At 38.7% G+C, this 25,706-nt stretch overlaps 1 protein-coding gene across 1 annotated transcript in view; it reads left to right on the top strand.

Annotated features, from left to right (window-relative positions):
* TTC6 (tetratricopeptide repeat domain 6) overlaps window positions 1-24,714 on the top strand; it is a 244,260-nt gene extending 219,546 nt beyond the window's left edge. Inside the window, exon 31 of the mRNA XM_050795859.1 lies at window positions 24,612-24,714. Coding sequence (XP_050651816.1) covers window positions 24,612-24,677 — 66 coding nt within the window. The 3' untranslated portion in view covers window positions 24,678-24,714. The remainder of the gene's footprint in view (window positions 1-24,611) is intronic.
* Window positions 24,715-25,706: the final 992 nt, after the last annotated feature.

Raw genomic sequence — 25,706 nt, 5'->3', positions numbered from 1 at the left:
ATTTTCCACGGGAGGCATTTCTTTCTCTCAGCCCGTGCCCAGGCCAGGCCTTCTGAAGAGGAGCTGATGACACTAGGAGGAACCTTCAGCTAATGACAGAAGGGAATTAAAGGATAAACTCTCAGCTCCCTTGTCTCTTGAAGGGATAGCTCTCCCTGACTTCCCCAGTGGGATTAAACCCCAGTGACCTGCCATATAATTTTTTCTGTGGCCACACCTTTTGTTGGCTTTTTCCCTTCCCTGTCTTACCTCCCTCTCCCCTGGCAAAGACAAAAGCATGCTAGGATCTCCTCCCAAGTAAACTACTTGCACTTAAATAAATAAAACCTGTCTCAGGATCTAAGATGGCAGCATTGAGGAAGAAGCATTTAAGCTGGTCCTGAGCAGGAGAAAATGCCCATGGGCAGAGGTGTTGAATAGTAAGACTCTCCATACAGACTGAATGTCAGGACAGAGATACAGCAGTGAGAAAATAAAGAAGCATATTTTGGAAAGGGGCTGGAGCAGAGTTTTTGTGAGTAAATGATAGAAGGAAAATAAGGCTCTGTAGTCAGAAGGAGATAGAGAAAGAGGGTTTTTTTTTTTCTTAGTCATTTTTTCTCCCTCAGTCTTCACATTAGTAGACTGCGGATATTTTAGCCTCGCCAATAAAATTGGACATATGAAAATTGATCAGTACTCTACAGAAAAAGGTTTACCTTGTCCTGTATGTGCTCCAACTGTATGTGGTATAGATTCCAACTCTGACAGTTGGAAGATCCAGGGCAGATAAAGGGAAGGATAGCATGATGAAGGAAGGATTGAGAGGATGGAGAACACGGAAGAAAGTAACTTCAGGAGGTCATAGGATGTAAATGAGGTACTCATGCCCCAAGGGAAAAGGAAAAAGATGCCTAGCTTTCATCTTTTCTAATTAACTTTGCTTGGTTTTGATCGCTTCAGAAGGTTCCCTGAGTCTACATGCTTCTCACTGTTGTAGGACTTACTGGTTGGGTTTAATTTATTTATAATAAGTACACAAACACACACACAGGACTTCTTCTGATGATTATCTCTGGGAGATAAAATTGGAGGGAGAAAGGAGAAAGGGAGCAGAAGATTTTTCACTTTGTTTTATTAAAAATTTTTTAACACATCAAGATGAAAGAAGAGTGGTGGAATTATAGATGACTTTTTCAATTTTATGCACTTCTGTATTTTTTTTTAGTTTTTTTTTTGTTGTTGTTAATTTATGTATTTTTTTTAACTAGAATATAAGCTTTATAAAGACAGGAATTTTGTCTTTTTGGTTAAGTGCTGTATCTCCAATGCCTGTAGTGCCTGGCAGCTAATTTATGCTCATAACATATTTGTTAAATAATACACAAATTACAACTACCAGGGATCACCATTATTGTATAGATATTGTGGTGTGAATTATTTGCTTGTCATATGCCCTTCAGACATCTTGCATTCCTTCCATAAGACAGATACTGAAAGCTAAAAGTTTTGCCTCCCAAATGTCATTGCAGCCAGCAGAGTTCCTGATGTGATTTAGTTTCTGCCAGTTTGATGCAATCTGATGAGGCTGAATTGAGGCAGTATCATCCAAAGCACCCTTCTGCTCATGCTAAAATAGTTGGCTAGAGTAGAATTGTTAGATTTAGCAAATACAAATATAGAATAACTGTAGTATGGTTTGGATTTGTCCCCTCCAAATCTTATGTTGAAATGTGATCTCCAATGTTGGAGGGTGGGACCTGGTGGGAGGTGATTGGATCTTGGGTATAGATCCCTCACGAAGGGTTTCACGCCACCTTTTTGGTGATAAGTGAGTTCTACCTCAGTTAGTTTACTGGAGAGTTGGTTGTTTAAAATAATCTGGCTCCTCCTTCTCCCTTTCTTGTTCCTGCTCTCACCATGTGCCTGCTCGGGTTTCACCTTCCCTCATGATTGTAAGTTTCCTGAGGCCCTCACTAGAAGCTGAGCAAATGTTGGCATCCTGCTTGTAAAGCCTGCAGAACTGTGGGCTGATTAAATCTCCTTATAAGTTATCCAGTATCAGGCATTCTTTGTAATAAAACAAAAAGCTGACTAATAAAATCTGGTTAAATTAGAATTTCAGATAAATTATTAATAATTCAGGGCTCCCAGTTAAACACAGGTCACTCAAATTTGAATTTCAAATCAATAAGTTTTTTTAGTATAAGTATATCCTATTATATGGGATATACTTATACTAAAAATTATTCCGAAATTTAGTTTCAGAAAAACATTTTCAAAAGAAAATGTTGTTGATCAGAAATTCAAATTCAAACAGGCATCCTGTGTCTTATCTGGCAGTCCTGCTCTGGAACCAGCCATCTGGCCATGGCTTCTGACCCTAGATGGATCGTATGTTTCCCTAGAATCTACAGTTGCTGTGCCCATTTCTTTATTTTCAGGCTTCCTCTCTGGCAGAGCAGCATCTCCCCCAGTTTGGCCAGTCTTGTGTTGCTCTTCTGGGGGCCAAGCCCAGACCCTGCTTCTCCAGACTTTCCAATGATGTGAGCACCCATGTCCTTGTAGGAAACCCCTTTCTTTGTAAAAGAACTAGATTGCCTTTGTTATCTATAACTGAACTCCTACTGATACTTTTCTGTTCCCAAGATTTTTTTTTTCTAATTTAGAGCTTTATTTTTCATTTGACATGGATGGGAGTCTCTTCTCTGCAATGAGGCATTTCTATAGTTTGGTCACGGGCAGAAGAATGTAATTAGAACTAAAAACTAATAATCACAATATTTAGCACTTAGAGGTATAGCCTTCCATGCCTCACCTATGTTGCCTCTACTTTCTCTGTAGCCTTGTAAGGTAGGTAGGTATCATTAGATGAGGAGACTGAGACTCAGAAGGATTGAGTTGTATGATTGGGGTCACATAGCTAGTGAGTGGTGGGGTTGAGGTTGAAATCCTGTTCTAGTGCCTGCTCTGCGCTTCCTGCTCCTGTTCACCTGGAAAAAAATCCAAGGCAAGATAAACGCATGTTCTATTAAACAGTCTTTATTATAATGATATTAGAGCTCTTTGGCTTCCTAATGATTTTTTGTGAAGAAAAAGTATTTCCAGTCTTTCACACTTTTTTTTTGTACTGTCTTATAGACATATATGTATGCCTATGTCTGTCTATCTATCTCTTCATTTATCTATCCATCCATCCTAAAATTAGATAAATGCACAATAGTAATAAGGTTATCTCAAGCTTTTAATTTGAAATACAGTCAATGTGCTATGTCTTATATTTCATCTCTAACAATAAAGGCAACATAGGAATTGACACCATAAAGGTCAACACACAGGCAGTAAGAAAGGGAGAAAAACAAAACCATTATTTGTTAAAAACCGACTATATACCAAACACCCAACTGTGGTTTAAGGTTATATATAGGTGTAGATATATATACACATATATGTATATGTAGTTGTGTGCATATATATGTGTGTGTGTGTATATATATTTTTGAGACAGACCAGGCCGGAGTGTAATGGTACGATCTCAGCTCACCACAACCTCTGCTTCCCGGGTGATTCTCCTACCTCAGCCTCCTGAGTAGCTGGGATTACAGGCATGTGCCACCAAGCCCGGCTAATTTTGTATTTTTAGTAGAGATGGGGTTTCTCCATGTTGGTCAGGCTGGTCTCGAACTCCCAACCTCAGGTGATCCGCCTGCCTCAGCCTCCCAAAGTGCTGGAATTACAGGCATGTGCCACCACGCCCAGCTAATTTTGTATTTTTAGTAGAGATGGGGTCAGGCTGGTCTCGAACTCCCAACCTCAGGTGATCCGCCTGCCTCCGCCTCCCAAAGTGCTGGGATTACAGGCATGAGCCACCATACCCGGCCAATATATTTTCTTAAATTGATTTGCTAGTATTAATCGAACTTATTTTCAAAGAAAGAATTTGTAAAAGTAAATGCGTGACTATTAAAAATGTGTCATTCTACCTAAAATCATCTCATTTTATTCCAGTCATATTACATTTTGGGAAACATTGTACTTCACAGTATTATTGTTTGATGGGTATAGCTAGAAGAGTAACCAGAGTGCGGGAGGGAAGAATGTCAAATGCCAGCTGAGATGGATAAGGGAAAGAGAATGAACAGGAAACATAAGGTGATTGCCTGGGCAGACAGGTCAGAGTCAGAACAATAATAGCCTTTTACTTTGAGAGTCCCAGTCTACATTCTTAGTGTGTTTTTGTAACAGTAAGATCTTACTCCCAGAGCTTCTCCAATGTCACAAAAAGGTTTTGTTAGTCAAAGCTTTAGACTCATTGATTTCCAAAAACAACAGGAACCTTAATGACCATTCACAATGAGGTACCAGACTTTGTTCAAAATCTCTTCCTCTTCTCACTCATCTTTGCCTGGCTAATTTATTCTCAAGAAGGGTCTTATTTCCCCATCTAGGAGAGTGGCTTAGATCTTTTGTTATATATTCCCACAGCACTGTCACCTTCTCTTTGGGAACGCCCTTCACATCTGTGTATCCTTGTTTAATGGTTGTCTTCCTCACCAGACTGGAAACTCTTCCTCACCAGACTGAAAACTCAGATTGTGTATATCTGTTCACCACTGCATCACCAATGCTTATCACAGCTCCTGGCACTTATCAGGTGCTTCATAAATATTCGATGTGTTTATTTAAGGAAAAGACAGGTATGGACCCTCACACAGGACTCTGTGACCCAACACACTACAAATACATGTTTTACTATTCATTTATAAGATAAAGTGAGCATCCTGCGAGATTTCAGGCAAGCCTTGACAAAGCAGTGACTGCCTGCATCCTCAGTACTTTTCTTATTTAACAGTTCATCCTTAGTGTCCACACAGCTTTAACTGTGCCTAACTCATACACACACACACACACACACACACACACACACAAAAAAAAAACATCCTTAGGATCAGGAGATAAGATTAACCTTGAAAAATGAAGTTTCAAGCAAAATCAAGACATAATGCATGAGATCACCCTGCTATAAAAATACTCTAAGGATTAGTCAACCAGTAGTAGCTGAAAACAGAACTCTGTCAAGGTGATAAGGTTGTAATGTCTGAAACAATGATGTATCAACATCTCAACCTAATCATTGTACTCTTTATAATTAGATGATGACATAACATAATCAAGTTGTAACCCAATAAAGTCGAGTGCATATGAGACTATGCAGATTTTTAATTTCTGTGCTTTTTAAGAAAGGTTATACTAATCGAAAGGGCATGGTGGGTGTGGAACTTAGAATAGGAAGAGGAGGGAATGATCAGAGTGTAAACATCTATATGCACGTTTCTGGCTCTGTCTGCTGAACAGATTCTCTAAACAGTGCACAGGAACATTCTGATATTTTGACCTCTCCCCAACTGGTAAATTTCCATCAAGTATATGGACCATACCATTGTCATAACTTTAATTCATGAAACCAATAAGACAATTCAACAACTTCTTTTCTTGATTCTATTCTATCCAAGAAGTCTTCCATTGATAATTAGTTTTCCATATGGATATGCAGAACAGTATGTATAGTGTAGTAAGCTTCCATTTTATTGTAAAATAAAACCATACATATGCAGAATATATTACATTTTTGTATAAAGCCTTAAATGAGTTTCATACATCAGACTTTAACAATGAGTGCCTGTAGAGAATGGGATTGATGGTGTAGAGTTTATTGGTAGAAGCTGCATGAGAATTTTAAGAGATCTTTTTTAACTTTTTTAACTTTTGACACTTCTGCATTCTCTGATTTATGTATTTTTAAATCACTGAGTACAACTTAGTTTTATAATAGGAAAAATGTAAAGTTATCCCCCTCCCATGTTAAAATAGCTTATTCGAGGCAACATTTCAGACTCTAAAAGTCCCACATTGCCTTTTCCATGTATGCCTGCAGTGGACTCTGAGCTAGAGCTGGCAGAGCAGGAGTTGTTCAGAGGTCCCACTGGTCCAGGGAGGTACTGTCCACAAAGCATCTCAGGTCCGTGTTTGCATCATGACCGTCTCTTGGGAAGAACTTAGCTTTAAAAGTATTTTTCTAAAATACATAGGCTGATGACCATAGTCACTTAAGTTTCAAAGGAAAATATGAAACTTACTACCTAAACCTGTGAGTCAATTGAGGTCTTTTACTTCCCAGGACTACAATTTTAATTTCTCTGCAAAAGGATCTGTTCATTTGCATGCGCTCATGTGATGATTTTGCTTTGCTTTAGAGCTGTTACTTCTCTGAAAATAAAAAGATCTCTAAAGCCTCTGATAGAAAGAAAAGAGGATAATCACTGAAAACTTTGTCTTAACATATCTATCAACTTTATGACACAAATTTTAAAAGAGGAAAGAATTTTGGGAGGCCGGTGGTTTGTGCTGATAATACCTGTAATTTTGTAATGTGACTTAAAAGCAATAAATCACTAAGTGGAAAAAGCATCGTTTACATTTCAAATACAAATATACTCCTTAATCTTACTTCAGTTGGTTAATAGGTGAGACAATTCAATTTATTGCATATATATAAAGTATCATATGATTTTATATATAAAGGATGTGATTATATATATTATACATAAACCACATGACACTTTAAAGTACAATTTTTACTTACATGGTTGTAAGACCTAAGGGAAAGATTCCTAATTGTTTTGTATGAAGCATTACTTTCTTTCTCTAACCTTCCTATAGGAGACCTATGTAAGTCTACAAATCAACTTGCCTTATATTTAAAGAAAGAAAAAGTAATTGGGAATTTAACTTAATATTTATGTCATTCTTCCATTCTTAGTATTTATGTCATTATTACTCTTACCCAGTAGTCATTTTGTGTAAAAAGCTTGTTATAAACCACTAAATGCTGAATTTATTAGACTGGGAGAGCATCATTTAGGAATGTTTGCTTTATAAGTCAGGAACAAATCTCTCTTTTGAATGTAAAGACCAAGATAAGAATTTTAGTATCTAAGTTAAGGTGTTTTATTCTGCAAAACCTAGAGATGAGGTCTTCTTTCCCTAAAAATGATAGAGCAATGATTTTTATTAGTCTTGGAGTCCTATTCAGAAAATTGACAAATTCTGTAGCAGAACTCTGTGCCTTTGAAATGTGAGAGACATCTCACCACAACTTCTCCATGTATAATTTACCCGGAATAATGTATGAGTCGTGTAATAGCCCTGCAGCGCATACTCATCTTCACAGAATACTGACTTCTCTAGTATTGCGTCTTCTGCTTTCCATTCCTATGCTGTGTGTTTACTATATTAAGTCTTTGATGGTGAGCAGAAAAGGTGGGAGAAGAATATTTGAGAGCTGAAAATCCTGGGCAATCCAGGAAATAGTTTAATATACTAGACTTCTCATTGTAGCTTGGTTGTGAAAATGTGATCTTTGCTTAGAACTTGCCTCTAGGGTTTCGGAAACCGGGATTTCTTTACAACTAGGGAAATAAGTGAGTAGCCAAAGAGTATCAACTTTACTTCAGGGGTGTTAGAGGGGGAATTGGTATAGGGCACCGGGAGGGTTGAGAGGGAAGAGAAATTTAAGTTATTTAAATGGAAAGTAATTTAAAATATTTTTACATCGAAAGATACAGCTATGTCATGGGACAGAATTTTTAAAGTTCACATGAATCTTAGTGGTAAGGCACAGGGCTTTGTAGACATTTCTCCTTTTTGTTTGACTGCTTTGGGATATGCCACAGGCCCACAGGCTGGCATTCACTCTGCTAAGGACCATGAGACAACGGCAGCCTCTGCCACCCCAGTCCCACATCAGCACTGTTTTCTGAAGCCCCTTCAACAGCAAGTGCTCACTGGATCCTCCCAACGAGTTGTTAGCCCATTTCGCAGATGAGAAAACCTTGAGTACAGAAAGATTAGGTGGCTTATTGAGGTCCCACATTTAAGGACAGAGCCACAATACAACCCAGGCTACCTGCAAAATACCATTTCAGGAAAGCTTTGGAATGGAAAATACCAATAAAGCAAGATTAAAAAACCCTGAGGCCCTCTCTTGCAAGTTTTTATTTAAACGATTCTAATAGAATGCATTCTTGACTGGATGTAGAGTAATTCATTTCTCAAAGTATTTTCAATGATACATGTATTTTTTAATTAGTATTTTAAGTGCCATCTCCATGTCTACTTAGATTCATTCTATGCTATATAAAATATGGGAAATAATAAAAACATTTAAGTGCTTACTAAATGTCAAGACCTTTTCTAAATGCTGCATGTGTACTCTCTCTTTAATTACTGCAACCGCTCCATGAAGCTGTTATGATTCATATCCCCATTTCATAGATGAGAAAATGGCAGTGGAGAGAGGCAGGGTTATTTGCCTGAAGTAACGTGTAGTAAGAGGTGGAACAGTTTGAGTCCAGGACCTCTGCTTTACCATGATCCTAAATGGCATAAGGAGAAAAAGGACCGAGGCCCCCGTCCTGTACAAAGGAGGTGACTGTCAGTGGCCTCCAGGCCTCAAGGAAATCTGTGCCCTGGAAATTCTATCTCTTGGCACCCCAGAAATTATATGTCTCCTTGAGGAGTTGAGGAACTTTATGTTTTATCCTATGTTTGAAATAGCCTAAACCCAAAGTGGCCGATTCAATTTTGCTTTAAAATGAGGAAGATTAGAGGATAAAACACAACCTTAAAACCTAATAATTAACTTCACAATGCTGTAGGGTTATAGCTACTGCTAAGCCAGAACTTTATTTTCTGGATGCTAAGTCACTCTGAGATTTATCCCTGAAAGTTTATAGGAAAAAGAAAGGAATCTCTGAGAGGAAATAGCTAATGCTGACCGGGTGCTCAAACAGGACAGGGGTTTAAGAGTAATTTCTGCCATTAAGCTCTCCTGTAACCCACAAGCAATAAATGACAGTCTTTTAAAAACGACAACGGCTTATCGAATTCCTGGGCACCACACAGGAAAGAACTCGATCAATTTCTCTACACTTGTAATGTCAAGAGGACTCATACTCTAGACCTCTGTTATAAAAGAGGAATTGTTTATGGCTATTGAAAAATCCTTGTGGAGCTGTCCATCAAACTTTATGAAATATGTGAGTTACTTAGGTATCAGCTCTCTGGATCTAATTTTCTTTCCAGAGCATTTGGAATCAAACCTTTTTCTTACTGGCTGGTTTCACATTGATAAACATTGAGCATTTTTACTCTTTTCTCTCCTTTCCTACCTGTTTTTATTGACTCTCTTCCTATCATTTTTTCTTTTCTTCATCTCCTGTTCTGAGATGAAGAAACTGTTAGTGTTTCTCAAAATGGAGCCTGTGGTCTACCTGTGTCAGAAAAGACTGGGATGCTTACTAAAACTTCAAATTTCAGGCCTTACCTCAACTGTACTAACTCAGATTTTTTGGGAGTGATACCCAAGAAACTGAACTTCAGTAAGCTCCCAAGGAGATTCCTATTCACATTGAAACAGAGAAGGTCTGGTTTAGTGGTTTTCAAACTTAATTGTTGTGGAGGGTTTGTTAAAAACACAGATGTCTAGGCCTCACCCCAGAGTTTCTGATTCAGGAGGTCCTGGGTAGACCTGGGACTTGCATTTCTATAGGGTTCCTGGGTGATGCTAATGCAGCTGCTGTTTTGGAAACCCCACTTTAAGAACTCCAGAGTGGGAGGCTGAGGCAGGAGAATGGTGTAAACCCGGGAGGCGGAGCTTGCAGTGAGCTGAGATCCGGCCACTGCACTCCAGCCCGGGCGACAGAGCGAAACTCCGTCTTAAAAAAAAAAAAAAAAAAAAAAAAAAAAAACTCCAGAGCGTTGAGAAGCTCTAGTCTAATCTCTGAAGTTCTGAAAAAGCTTTTAAATAAAATATACCCTAAAATGTTGAATGTTAATTATTTTAGTTGTAAAAATAAAAACATATAAAAACACTTACATTTCTATCTGTACCTCTGTGTGTATCATTCCTCACTCTCCATCTCTACATATTGAACTCTGCTCATGGTTCAGAGGGTGATGGTCCTTGATATGGGTTGGCTGTGTGTCCCCACCTGAATGTTATCTGAATAGTAATCCCCACATGCTGAGGGAGGGAGGTGATTGGATCATGGGTGTGGTTCCCCCAAGCTGTTCTCCTGATAAGTGAATTCTCATGAGATCTGATGGTTTAAAAGTGTTTGGCAGTCCCCTCCTTGCACGCTGTCTCTCCTGCTGCCTTGTGAAGAAGATGCTTGCTTCCCCTTCACCTTCCACCATGATTGTAAGTTTCCTGAGGCTTCTCCAGCCCTGTGGAACTGTGGGCCAATTAAAACTCTTTCCTTTATAAATACTTTGTCTCAGGCAGTTCTTTATAGCTGTTTGAAAGTGGACTAATAGAGTCCTCCTCCACGAGACCATCCTTGATTCATACAAATGTGGGTCATCTCTCTCCTCAGCCCCAAACCCCCACCCTGGCTTTCTACTTCTTTGTGGACACTGATTCCCTTCTACATGGCTGTGCAGTTGTTTGTGTTTGGGAGAAGATGTTTCATCTTTCCTACCATATTGCAAGCTCCTAAACACAAGGTTTGTGCCTTTTTATTCTGTTTTGCCCTGCAGTATATAGAGTAGTCCTAGGCACTTTGGTGATGCTCAACAGATGTTTCAGTAATAATAAGTGAATGCTTTTCTGGGCGAAGGATGCATTTAATTCCTTTAAATTAGAGCTAGACTATTAAGGTTTCATATCTTCCACCTGAAGGATCCTTCCACCTGAAGGATCTTTCTTCACAAGAGTGATGGCCATTCTTTTCTTTCATTTGACTGAGAAGGTAGGTAGTGTTTTGGATGAGTCCCCTTATAGAAAAACCTATTAAAATCCAAGGAACTCTCCAATAAGGTGTTGAGGCCTAGTGCTGGTATCTCAGAAAGATTTTCCTACTCTCTGTCTATGTAAAGTGTGTTTCCTGCCTCACCTGAGAGCATGTTACAAAGGCAGCGTCCGGGGTCCTACCCCAGACCTCCCGAATGAGAATCTGCAGGTGACTTGTATGTGCGTTCATGTTTGAGAAGCGGTGCCCTAAGAAGTTTCCTTCTTTGACTGAAAAAAGTACTTAAAATAGTACTCAAGTCAGTACTTGAAATTTTGGCGATTATAGGTTTGTTAATTTTTTTTGTTTATTTTACAAGACACTCTGTGGTAACTGGGAGTTCTGCCGAGGGTTTGTAACCATCATCAAAGATTCTTATTAAATGGGCATCATTTTATGTTAGACATACTAAAGAAACATAATCTGAGCTTTGCCACAAAACCAGACATCATTGATGTGGGCAAGCATATATTAAGACATAATTAAACATACAAAGCCTATAGATGCAGCATCAATACAACATGGGTGGATTTGTTTTTGAACTTTTTGTTATTCATCCTCTGTAATCTGTATTTCTTTGATTTCAGAGTTTTCAAAACAATATTTTTTAGCTATATGTCTATAAAAATTTGGTATTAAACTAAACAGAAATTTAGTAACCTGGGCTGGTTTTATAAAGATTGATATTCCTGAGTACCTTTGAATCTGTCTCAATTTGTAATGAAAAAGCATAAAAATTCTGTCATATGGAAAACTAGTTGTGCTATATGGTACTCATTTTTGACTTTAATTTGTAGTATAACTCATGTATAATGGATCAGGCATCAAAGGGATAATTAACAGTTTGAAGTAAATTCTCAAAAATAAGGAAAAGTGCTTATATGCTTTGTATTAAAATGTTTATTCATAATTTAGAGTTCAGAGTATGCCATTATTATACAAATATAAAAACATTCATTTAAGCTTATTTGAGATTCCTGTGCTTAGAATATTGATCCTTCCTGCTTTTCAGTGCATGGATTATGCAATATTTAATGTGTGAGGCTTACGTGGGATATAAACTTTCTTGGTTAATAAGATCTCTTTCCTTTTATGACAGTTGTGATTCTGGTAATATGCTCATTAGAAAGGTCAGAGTGGCTGCTTTGAAAATGTGTTCAGTACTGGGATGAGTATATTGGCAAGGCTCTTGAATGAGTTTGGGAACTTCATATGTCTTGTTCATAACTGTGCTTTTTTTCATTTCTTTGGGAGGTTTTATGTGACATAATTTAGCCAAAGAAGAGCAGTGTCATTAAAAAGCTATTTAAGATATGGATAGTATTACCGGCTATAAACATTCTGCTCTCGTAGGCCCAAAAGCTTTAGAATAAGTGAACATAGCAGTTAATTGTAAGAATATCTTTTTCCATTTTACATAATATTATAGGATTTGGATGAGTTATTTCTTTACTGTTGTAGACTGTACTTTTAAATGTTCTACTTCCTAGCTATATCATTGCTGTTAAATTTCCAGCACATAATAAATAATATATTGTTCACATTCATAATAATTTTGTTTCACTGAAACTGTCTTTGAGATTGAAAACAACCAATGCATGCTATCATTTCAGAATACGATAAAATGACCATGTTCATTATAAGCAGATACAAAACAATACCCATCTCTTCTTAATGGGAGCATAAAATCCTCTTCAAATTTGATATGTACTTTTCTAAGTTATATGAAGATTAGCATTGTAAACAGTCACGTTTCTTATCAGCTTTATTTCTCCTTGGGGAATTTTACTTTCTGTTTCTTCTTCCTTTCCTCAACAAAAATCTCAATAATTTCTAAATCAGTAATGGAGCGGCCAGCTTATAGTAGGCATTTGATGTATATTTGTTGAAATTTATATTTGGGGAAAAATTTTGATCCTTTAAAAAAGAAAGGTTTTAAAATGCAGACATGGGTTTCAGCAAATCTCAACAAACAGTCAATGCTAACAGCCAGGATATGGAAGGTAGTTACGTATGTTTTATATCAGTAATAACTAACATGCCTTTTAGTCTTGTATTATTGCGCTTTAATGTTTAGAATAATAAACTTCTACATAAATGCATATAAGTTCCTTGATCTCCCTGTATGTCAGTTTTCTGAATCAAAGCAAATTAACAGTAAAATAAGGCTGTTTCCAGAGATGAAATAGTTCAAAAGGCTAAGGCACTTCTTTTTTTTTTTTTTTTTCTAAAGTGCATATCTGCACTTAGGTTTAGAATTGCATGTCTGGAAAAACTATTCATAATCTGCTTTTCTCCCCTTTTCTTTTATTTTTGCCTGTATTTATTTTGGCCAGCTGGTGAGACAGATCTTTTTCAGGGCTCAGCCTTCCAGTCTGAGCGTGGTTCTCCAAAACCAATCTTTGGATTAAATTCCTGTTTTATTCACTCTGGTGTCTGAACAGTGTTGATGTCAGGGGGCCACGGTGACCCAGTTGTCTGTCCCAAGTGGCTGGTGGCTTGCCAAGTAAAGAGCTTAGCCAGGCGGCCACACACTGTTGCATAGTAGTGCACCTTAGCTAGGCGGTGGCCACACACTGTTGCACCTGGGGAAGGAAGTTGGGGTAGAATCCTTGGGCAATCTGTCTCACGTTTGTGTCTCTCATGTCAGTTGTCTCATATGAAGGTAGACACAGAGGTCTCCTGATAAAATAAATGGCCTAGTGTGGCTTTCACCTTGTCTCTAGTCTTGTCAGTACATCTGATGGGCTCACACAAAGATTGAGCTGAGGAGGCTGGGGCTTAAAAGTTATCCTTGTTCTGAAAATATTCCATGGCTTTGATTCTGGGGAAAAATGGTAAAATTTGGTTCCATTCTATGTATAATTTGTTCTAACATCGTTTTAGGATTTTTAGTTAAGTTTGAGCTCTAAGCATCACAGTCAGCCTGAGAAATGACCTTTCTTCTCAGAGGTTCTGGAATTCCAGACCTAGGCATCCCCTGAAAAAGATCAGATGGGGTGTATTGACTAGGAACCAATTTTCGTTTGGGATTGGGCAGGCTTAACAAGTGGCTAGTTCACTTCTCTGTCAGCTGTTAACATTGGCACATGAACACAGAAGATTTATAGGGGTCTATACCTCACAGTCCTATAACCTTGAATGTGAAGGTCTCAGCTGATGTTGTCACAAAACAGAGATATGCTACAATTGAAACCCTTGAGCACTTCTCCCCTCCCTCCTTCTCTCCTCCCCCCTCCCCCTCCTTCTTCCCTCCCTTCCTCTCTCCCTCTCTCACTTCCTTCCTCTCTTCCTCCGTTCCTTCCTCCCTTCCTCCTTTCCTTCCTTCTTCCCTGCCTCCCTTCTTCCCTTCCTCCCTTCTTCCCTTCCTCCCTTCCTCCCTTCCTCCCTCCCATGTGCTCACTACACACAAAATGGCCACTTTCAGCTTTCCCTAGTTGGGATCAATAAGGCAATCTGGTATGGTAGAAAGGCAACAGAGGGGTCTGGGTGTCAGAATGAGGCTTTGTAGTCATGTCTCTACTAGCTATGTGACCTCAGTTAACTGCTCTGAACCGATTTTCTTACCTGCAGGATAGGCCTTCAAGTCCCTTCTAGCCCTAAGATCTACGGGTTTGATGGGAATAATATTACCTGCCTACCCGACTGAATTGTTGTGGGAATTAAAGGAGATCATATTTATGAAACTACTCTTTAAACCCTCTACAAAAGATTAAGCAATATGATACTATTAATTCCCTCTGAAGAATCAAAATAGCTTGCAATTTACTCTTAATCTTCAAGACTGTGTATATATATCTTTTGTATTTAGACCTTTAATGATGTATGCCATAATGCAGGACAAATGAACAGACTAATCTGTCTCTCACTAGATGTTACTCCAAGTCACATTCTAAAGCAGTGGATTGGAGGGAGGAACTATTTTTATTTTTTTTGAAAACAGAGAGAAAATTAATCCCAGGTACACATGGTTCTGGACTTTTTTTTTTCTACTCCTTTCAAAGTTCTGAGAAGCAGTTTACTGTTTCACACTAGAGATTGCTTAAATAGAGCTGGGCACTCAACATTGTCGGGGAGGAATATGCTGTGGTCCAGAACTGCCCACAGCCAGGGAACCCGGTTAGAAGTGAGGGACGGTGAGTTTTGCCTGCAGCCACGACACACTCAGAGCCCAAAGGGAAGTGGTGGTAACCTTTGTACCTGGCTGTCACTGTTGAGACACAGCAGCAGCATTATATTAGGTCCTCTATCCTCTTGTGATAGCAAAAGAGTATTTTTTATAGTTCCAGTTCAAAGAGTGACAAAGAAACTAAAATGTCCCAAATGTTTTAAATCTATCTATCTATCTATCTATCTATCTATCTATCTATCTATCTATCTATCTATCTGTATGTATGTATTTATCTATCTATCTAGTCTGTCCATCTAGCTAGTCTGTCTGTCTGTCTACCTACCTAATTTGGATGTAGCTGAGAGTAGCATAGAAAAAAATAAGACTATTCAAGAGGTTCTGAATTGTTCCATAATTCTGCATGCTTCTGAGTCATCTTTCCATCTAGATTGCCTGTTCCCTGAGGGCAGAAACTATGTATTAGGCTCTTTTCATGTCCCTGCCTTACCCTGATAGCACTGGACTCAGTCCTCAGCCCATCACAGGTGCTTGATAACTCCTATTGATGAAGAAGAGGTGGCTGGTCAGACAGAAAGAGAGAGGGGGTGGGAAATCCCATTCTTCCTCTCGTTCTCTGTGTCCTTGAATTTTGAGCTTATGGTTAAAGCTGAGGGTTAAGCACTGCTTAAGCTCTGTAAGGTGTTGTAAGGTGGTGCAAAGGGCCCTGGGAGGAGGGTCCCAGTTGCCCACCTTTTGTCCACTGCTTTGTGATGAATTCTAGATCACCTTGTGGTTACCTGCCTATTAGGAGGTGCTGTTGAAAAGTCACTTAAAAAAAATAGGACTTTGGGAGAGTGGGGCAGGATCAAATGAAGGGGACCAGCAGTGTTCATAATGGTGCTGAAATTTAATTTCAGTGCTGACCTTTTATTTGACATTTTAGATAATGCTATGGATGTGCTCAGCTATTTGTTCTTAACATATTTTCCATCTTTTGGGGGCACTAATCTACTTAAATTCAAAGTCAACAAAAGAATAGAGTAAATTTTTTGGCTTTAAAAATCACCCTTTTGAAAAAAGAGTTCATTCACAATAGCAACAAACTATGCAATGTGCATGAATTCACTTAAATGTTCACAACTATGAAAGAGTGCAAAACTATGAAGGGGCAAAAAATTAGAAGGATCATGTTCTGAGATGGGAACAGTTCTAATTATTATATAATTAATATATAGGTGCTAATTATTCCACATTAATATATGCAGTTTAAAATTCTATTAAAAATCTTAATGAGTTACATTTTTTAGAACTTGACAACAGAATTCAAAAGTCTTCCTAAAAGAATAAATTGATCATATTGAAAAATGCAAGCTGGGCGTGGTGGCTCACGCCAGTAATCCCAGCACTTCGGGAGGCCGAGGCAGGTGGATCACCTGAGGTCAAGAGTTCAAGACCAGCCTGACCAACATGGAGAAACCCCGTCTCTACTAAAAATACAAAATTAGCCGGGTGGTGGCGCATGCCTGTAATCCCAGCTACTCAGGAGGCTGAGGCAGGAGAATCGCTTAAACCTGGGAGGTGGAGGTTGCGGAGAGCCGAGATCGTGCCATTGCACTCCAGCCTGGGCAAAAAGAACGAAACTCCATCTCAAAAAAAAAAAAAAAGAAAAAAGCTTAAAAGCTTGAAAACACTAAAAACCGATGAGGCTGTGGAGTGATAGAAACCCTGCTTATAGGGAGGTAAATGTACAAGCACTCTGGAGAACAACTGGACAATACCTACTATGAAGTTGAAGATGTATACATCCGGCAGCCCAGCGAGTTACTCAAGAGATCTTTCTACATGTTTATGGAGATAGGGACGAGAATGTTTTACAGCAAAAGAAACCGCACATAAAACCTTATATACAAGGCTATAGGCAAATAATTTAAATGATACATTCCATTCATACAATGGAATATTATAAAACAGTGAAAATGAAGGAACTGGAGCTACATATATAAATTGCACAAACATTGAACAACAACAAAAAAATAGGAAACAGGAATATTTTCATTTACTTACAAGAAGTTTTAAAAAATGCTAAACAAGTGTATATATTGTTTAGAAATACATATGTAGTCAGAGTATAAATAAACTCGAGAATGATAAATGTCAAGGACAGTGACAGGATAGTAAGAAGCTCTTTTTTACTGGGGGAAGTAATTTGGGAAGTGTACACAAAAGACATCAACTGTACTGCTAATGCTAAAACACCTTAAGCTCGTTGGTAGGTATATGGGTGTTTGTATTAGTCCATTCTCACACTGCTGTAAGGAAATACCTGAGACTGGGTAATTTATAAAGAAAAGAGGTTTAATTGGCTCATAGTTCCACAGGCTATACGGGAAGCATGATGCTGGCATCTGCTCAGCTTCTGGGGAGGCCTCAGGAAACTCACAATCATGGCAGAAGGCAAAGGGAGAGTGAGATGTCTCACATGGCGAGAGGTGGAGAGTGAGTAGGGGAAGGGGCTACACACTTTTTAAACAACCAGATCTCATGAGAACTCCGTCACTGTTGTGAGGACAATACAAAAGGGGATGGTGCTTAATCATTCAGGAGAAACCACCCCCATGATCCAATTACCTCCCACCAGGCCCCACCTCCAACACTGGGGATCACAATTTGACATGAGATTTGGTGGGGACACGGATCCAAACCATATCAGGGTTTATTATTCAATATACCTTTTCATATGGTGGAAAATCTTCACAACATGTTGAAAAATGTTAAAGGGTAAATATATGAGACTAGCACAATTTCTATTTAAACAAAACAAACCAATCATGAGGACCTTATCATACCATACCAGATATGATAGTGTCTTTTAAAAATTGAATGAGTGCATACTGTTGGCTGAGGAACGGAATTCCGACTAATGGAAAAAATAGAAAATCTTCAATCTGATTCATATCGTCTATAAATTTTGGTATGCAATTAAATGGAAGAAACAATAAAAAGGGATGGAATTTTTGCTAAGTAGTGTTGGGACAACTGGATAGCTATTTGCAAAACATATAGGGAAAAAACCAGTACTTTATCACCACATAACAAAATAAATTTCAACTGGATTAAAGAAATTTACATGCCAAATTGATAACAGTATAAAAAACTTTGAGAATATTTATATAATCTTGAGCATGTTAAATTTTAAAAACTTGACACCAAATCCAGAAATAAAAAAAGATAAAGGTGGATTGATTTGACCATGTACAAATTTATTTTTTTGTAGCAAAACGCTACAAAAATAGTAAAAGCAGATATTAAAAAGTATATATTTGCAGCATATGTATAAAGAGTTGTCAAGAATGAAAAACCCCAAATATCAAATATACGAATTTTATGATGAAGGCTATAACTCAAAAAGGAAGAAATCACATGAATAATATGCATTATAAAATTTTTAAAATCAGTAATTAAAGACAAATTAAACCACAACTTTCACCTAGCAAATTAGCAAATAATAAAACATAATCATCATATCCAGTGTTCAAGAAAATCACCTCCCATTCATTGCAGAAGGAATATTAAATTGGTCTTAAGATTTTCACAAGCTTTGTCTGTATCCATCAAAAACCTCTAAAATATGCCTCCTCTTTGACCTAAAAATTATACTTCTATAAATTTGTCCTAAGAAAATTAAAAATATAAGCAAATATTTAGATATTATCATGCTCATCAAGTTCTGTTTTTAAAACTGAAACATTGGAAGCCATCTAAAGGTACAAAAGCATACAGATAAAATTAAATATGGAATATTTATAAAATATGATGTTATTTCCCCATTACAAAGTACATTATCTCTGAAAGGTAGAATTAAGATGTTTATTTTTCTTAATTATATGTAAATAAAATAATTTGCTAAAATAAAGTTTTCTACAATTTTGAAAAGACAAAAAGTCTTACACTTAATTTTTAAGTCCCTGTTTTTATTGTCAAACTCTAAAGCAATTCTGAAGCTAAAAGCAAATATTCATGAACTTCTGTAAGAGCCGTAGAAGAATTTTCTATAGAGATTATTATGTTACAGTACAACTAATATATGTTGGCTAGATTTCATGGAGTAGTGACCACCATTACCATTTCATATTCTTAAGAAACATGTGAAATATAGTATATTGAGTTTATTGCATGTTTAATGCCTCAAAATAAGACTCACAGTGTCTGTGTGCTACTATTACTAGTTTTACATAATTAACAAGGAAAATAGCCCTATAGAGAAAAATATATTTTCACCAATTTTCAGGAAGAAAATTGGTGCATTAATGATGTTATAAGTTATTTGAGTAAATTAAGAATATACACCTAGGGTTGTAGGCTATGAAAGATGGACCCTACCCCAAGGCACCTGAGATGAGAAGAGATTGTGGGGCCATCAGAAAGGCTTCCTGGAGGTCATTCCCCTTGGTAGGAGTGGTTGGGAAGCATTTTATTCTGTCCTGCCCCTCCCTCTAGCAGGCACACTTTCTTAATTATGATTGATGTAGGCGTCATTTATGTGAACTTTTGCTCTCTGAGCACACAACACAGCTGGTAGGCTGAGAGAGTATTCTGGGCGGTAGGAAGAATTACCTTTGGGATTAGAAACCGGATTTTTTTCCTTGTTCATGCTACTGAATATTACTGTTGATAAGAGTTACTATAAAGTTTGATAGTGAAATCAGCCCTGCTGACAAGAGTTTTCTCAGCAATTAAGCAAGGATTAAGCTTCCTGAAGTAACTATTTTATCAAGTCACCCTTTTGCTAAGGAATTTTTCATGATTTCCATTACTTTATGATCTGAAAATCAGATTCCTTGATCTGGCACCCTTGGCCCTCCATTTCCTGACTATCCCACTTTCTGACCACATTTTCCACTATTTCCTATACACCACTGCCCAGGCACATGGGACCATCTACTTCCTTTAAAATGTAGGTCCAATGTTTTCCTCCTCAATATCATCACTCACACTGTTTCTCCTTGAGAATACCTTCTGCACCATCTTTGCGTGTACTACTTTTACCTCAATCCTGAGCTCCTACACAAAATATTTTTAATTTCCCAATTTGGAGATCATCTCTCTTCCTCACCAAGAACCAAATGAAGGTTTGATCTTTAACTATATGATGAAACTTACCTTTTTTTTTAGCCTGTATTATAGATACCGTGTATTAATACTTATTGTTAGTGATTACAGTAAGCTTTTCAATGGAAGGACCTGTGTTTATTTTTGTTTTGCAAAGCATTTAACCAAGTGCTTTGGGATATAAATATTTGTTGAGTGAGTGAATGAATGAAATGCCTGACTACAACCCTAGCCACCAAATCTTTGAGTTCATCTACTAATGCTTGTTCCCTGGGCTATACAAGCCAGAGGTAAGAGCTGGTGGGCCTGTTAACATACAGGCATTTAATTTTGGTTCTTGCCTTCATCATGGCTGTGAGGCTTTAGAATCTCACAGTGAGTTCAGGGGTCACTGGGTACCATGTCAGTGGGCTTCATGAACAAACCCTGGCTGCCGTTACGTCAGTAGCTGCCATCTGTTCCTCTCAAGCTCCACCTTCCTTTGGTGACTTCTGTGTGGCTGATTAAAGCCACTTGGAGGACCTCACTAATGCTCACTCCTCCTATGGGTCTCCTCTACTGATCTCGTCACTGGGGGGCTGGCTCCACAGGTAAGCCATACTTGCTACTTGTTCCTAGGAAGTCAGGGAAGAGGGGAAGGAGGCAACGGATTGCCGCTTTTCACCTCATCAAAGCTATGGGATCCTGCCTTTTGGCTGCTTTCATTGATCCTTTTATTCTCTATGGATGTTTGTTATGAGATCTTTGTGTTCACAATGAGGAGTCCTAAAAACAAAAAAGATGTCAATGTCATCCATTTAAGTAATCTGTACAGCCTTTTAGAAGCAACTAAAATATTCTGTGACAAGCATTTTCATTAAAAAACATCCAATGTGAGAGGCTTACTGTAAACTACACAAAGTGTTGTGGTCTTCTAACGGGTGCAGACATGGCATCCTCATAATCACTCTCCTTTGCAGTTTGAGCCTATTGTTTTTTGTCCTTCCTGCACTGAATTGAAACCACCTTTGTCACCTCTGGAAACTTTGACTTTAGGGCAGCTCCAAGGCTGACTGAGGTGAATATGGAACACGTCCCTCCAGTGTCTGGATTGAGCAAGTGAAATATCTCTCTGGGGGTAGAGGAGTGCCTGCCTGCAGGGACAAGGTAGAATGGGGGACAGGGGAAGAGTATCCACGTCTGCAGCCAGGCCAGCACAACAAGGCCTCGTTTCTCCTCCGCTGCAAAAAGACTGGATGCCTCACTGTTTTGTACTTCATTTCCTTTGAGCTGCTGCCCTCTCTCCTCCTCTGCCAAGTGTATGAGTTTGGCAGGGAGGCTGGCAAGCATTTCACAAGACGGTAAAGGTTAAGGTACGGTGGAGGTTGTTTAGTGCAGAATTGTAAATATTTGTTAAAAGGTTTGTGGAGCTGCTTCTTTTGATACCTCTAATCCACCGAGACAGAAATAACTTCAAAGCCATGCCTAGTCTGACTTGGTCCTCAACCAAAGGAAAAAATCAGCTACTGCTAAAATGTGTTTTCACTCACAGCCAGGCAGCCTGCCTTAGCAGGCGTCCTGAAGGATGAATCATAACGTAATTGTCTTTGGGCACTTGCACATCTGCTTAGGAGCGTCAACAGGGCAGGAGCTGAGCTGCATGAATAAATGTGAAGGAGCCTTTAGTTTACACCGTTCCATGCTGTCGACAGCGGAACGAGAAGTCCGTTCAGAAGGATGGGCTGAGCCAGCTCGCCTGCCCACAGAGAAGGAAGGCTTCCCAGCGTGCTACTTGGAATGTAGGGAGAACAATATTTCTTTACAATTTGGGGCTTCTCCAGGGATTTCAGAGCAAGGATTTCCACATTATCTCATGAGACCTGAGTATCTGAGTTCTTAGGTGGAAAACAGGAGAGGGAATTGGAAGGTATTGCACAATTGCAGGTGGGTTTTAAGAATTTTGGTAGTTTAAAAAATACTATAAACTTCTGTGAACAATTACTGTTGAAGCCAATTCCTTTATTTTCTTCCATTATTATTTTTATCTCACAGAATTTCATTTGTTCCCCAAAGCCATAAAGAACAGACGAGTGAATAGTATTCTGGGTGTCATCTATAGGGAGAAAATTGATTACATAAACTTAATGTAACAGTTGAAGAGGCTTTAGAACTTTGCAAGGCCTCTGGACTGAGGTTGGCTTATTTCTCAGTCAATGCTTTGTGGCTTTGGGGTTGAGATTTGAGGCCTGACCACAGTCTCCCTACTACTTTTAACTAGAAGATTGTAGTATGCATTTTCATACAAGAGCTGACTCTACTGCTGAAAGTGAAAATTGTTGGTTGCATCCAAACCCTTGGATCATTTTCTGATAGATGATGATGGGCTCACTTGCTCACTGCAAGAACTCCTATGGCAGTGGATCATGGCTTGCCACACTTTAGAATCACTGAGAGTAGTAAAGAGGCAAGAATGTCTTTGCCTGCCACCAGAACTTCTGATTCTATTGGTCTGGGATGGCTCACAGGCAGGAAATAATGTTTAATGCTCCCACGTGATTCTAATGTAAAGCTTGGGTTGAGGATCTGTGTTCTGTGTTAGGTGACTGCCCAGCACAAAGAGATAAAACAGCGCCCCATCCTCTCCATATTTTCTGATTCGTTTCCTGTTTTGGCAAAGAGTGAGGATGGTAGAGGAGAGAAAATATTGTCATGATCTTTCGTCTGAGACTTCATTTTTTCCCCAAACAATAATTTTGTGTACCTATTCCTATCCCTATGAAGATACCAATGACAAAAAAAATACAAAAATTGATAAGGAAGCAGTGTTTGCTGAGTGAAATAAATCAGGGCATTTAGAGACCTGGGTTAAGAATCCTGACTCTTAAACTCTCAAACTTTGTGATATAGGGCAAGGAATTTGACTTTTCTTCAACATTGGTTTGTTCCTCTTATAAAAAATGAATAATGATGTATATCTCATAGTGCCATTACAAGAGTTAAAATGATGATAAATGTAACATCTAGCACCTATGCACGCAATAACAGCTATTCTAATATGGTTGAGTGGGCAACAAAAACAGTTACTGAGAATCCATGAAATTTTTTTAAGAAATGAATTTTATGGTTCAGTAATAATTTCCAAAAGAATTCATTCAGTAATTTATTTATAAAATCTTTATTGAGTCAGTATTATGTACAAACAAATGTGCTGGGGATATGGGACCAGACACAGTCTCTTGACTGATGGGGCTTATAGTCTAGTGGTAAGTTAGAATAGAGAAGAAGGAAAGGGAAACAATGGTGTCGAGACTTTTACCTGAAAAGGTTGAATTCTCCTCTATTTGACTAAGAAACACATCTACTGAGAACACTTATTTTGTAGGCAAGCTCAACAGTTAGATACCCAAGTTTTGTTATTACTGTGTAGCAAACCACCCCAAAACTTAGTGGCTTATAACACACATTTTGCATTATCTCTCATGGTTCTAGGGGTTGATGGGGACTCACTCAGCTGGGCTGTCCTCAGGATTTTTCACACACTTGCAGGCAAGTGGTGGCTGGGGCTAGAGTCATTGGAAGCCTCTGCTGGGTTCACTGACATGGCTTGCATGTGCTGCTTGCTGCTGGCTGGGAGCACAGGTGGGGCTGTCAACTAAGACACCCCCATGAATCTTGGGCTTTTCACAACATAATGAGTGTTCCAAGAACGGGCATTCAGAGGAGCTAGGTGGAAGCATCATGGATTATTATGACCCTCAGCTTTGGAAACCACAGCATCTCACTTCTATCACTTAACACATTAGCAGGAGGCCCCAGATTGAAGGGGTAAGAGATACTCAGGGCGTGGATTCAAAGAGGGGTAGTTCACTGGGGAGGGAGCGTTAGGTATCCTTGGATCTTTGGAGATGAGCTACCATAGAAATCCTGCAGATAGCTGGAATAGTGGCTGTGGAGTAGGGATGAGTGATTGTGAGACAGGATTCAGATTTGGAAGACATCTGTGTAGAGGTTACAGTTAGAGTGAATGGAGGACTACTTTTAGAGGAATGGAGACTCTTACAGTTATTCAATGGAAGAAAAAACTGAACCAAAAATAGGTCTCATAGGTGAAGAATGAAGAAAGTCTAAACTCGGGTGTTAATGTAGAGAAGTATCTCATCAAGAAGGGTGCGATCAGATTTAAATGTCTCAGAGTTTGAGAAGAAAGAGATCTAGAAATGTATGTGATTTAACAAAAGGGAGGTCAATGAGTCACAGCATAGTATATAATATATGCTAGGAGTTTGAGTTTATAGTATAAGATTATCAGTTAGATTGCTCCAGAAGGACTTCATGAATGGAATGAGGCCTTAGCTGGCATTTGAAGGGTGTATCTGGGAATACATTCTGGATAATACATTCTGGTTGTGTGTTTGGGCTGGTTGTGTCGGGAGCCAACCATTCACCAAACCCATCCTCATCTTGCTGGATATTCCACTGGACTACATTAGATGTTGTATGACTCTGAGCTCTGATATGTGCTTATAACAACCGTCCACATGTGATTCTCCATGTTCTCTCTCCTTTTGAAATGACCCTGGAAGTCACATGTTAAGGATGGCAGAGCTGAAAGATGGAAGAATCCTGAATCCCTGAACCACCCATTGTAGGAGAGCCACCTGCCAAGTAGGAACACCTGTTTTGGATTTTAGGTAAGCAATAAAAAAACTTTTGTATTAAGCCACTGACATTTTGGTTAATGTATTCCAATGACTAGCAATATCTAGAAGTGAAAGAGTCCTTTAAAGGACAAGAAATAGACTGATGAGGCTAAGGAGGAGGGCTGGGAATGGGAATAATTGGAGAAAAAATTGAAAAAGTTGGTGGTGGCCAGATTGTGGAGGACATCTTACAATATTACCTCTTACATTTGTATTTTCAAATTTGAAAAACATGTCATATTATCTTTTTCTTACATAGCCTTATGAGGCAGATATTAATATTATATTTTAAAGATGATGAAATTTAGGCTTAAAGCCAGTGATTATACCCTAAAGTTATGTAAGCACAGAGCTAAGGTTCAAATGCAGGTTGACAGAGATGGAGGCTAATACTCTCTCCAGTAATAGACAGCTAACTCATATGGCCAATTGAAAGTTGGAAACTACTACAAACAGTCTGTGTGTTCAAGGCAGAGTCTAAGGATTATTATTTTGGTAGCAGCTTTTAGGATGAATGAGCAGTGATTCTAACTAATGAGCTTTGGAGACAGCAAGGAGCAAAATGATAAGCTTGAATTAAGATGGTGGCAGATGAGAAGGAAAGGAAGGGTCAAAGTAAAGTTTTATGAAGGAGAAATCTACAGGGCCTGGATCCTGGGTGTGAGATACAAGAGTGAGGCAGGATTAGATGCTACCTACTGTTAAGGTTCAAGTATGTCTGGGCATGTTTAGCAAAATGGTAGGGAAGGCCCCAGAAGGGTTAATTTGCATGGGGACTTCAATTCATCTTGAAAAGAGGACTTTTGTCCCTGTCTGGGGGAATGGAAGAGAGGTGCTTCCCAGGGCCCTGTTCTAGATCTAAGACAGGCAGAGAGAGGAACAGAAGGCAAAAGCAGATGAAGATGGTTTCATAAAATATTTTGTGAAATGTGGGGCAAAAGACTGTTTCGGAGCTCAAGGAACAAACATGTTATGACA

The sequence above is a fragment of the Macaca thibetana genome, chromosome 7, assembly GCF_024542745.1.
Source record: "Macaca thibetana thibetana isolate TM-01 chromosome 7, ASM2454274v1, whole genome shotgun sequence".
In the NCBI taxonomy this organism is placed as follows: domain Eukaryota; kingdom Metazoa; phylum Chordata; class Mammalia; order Primates; family Cercopithecidae; genus Macaca; species Macaca thibetana.
Note: the sequence above shows the minus strand (reverse complement) of the source record. Positions and strands in the feature narration are given on the sequence as shown.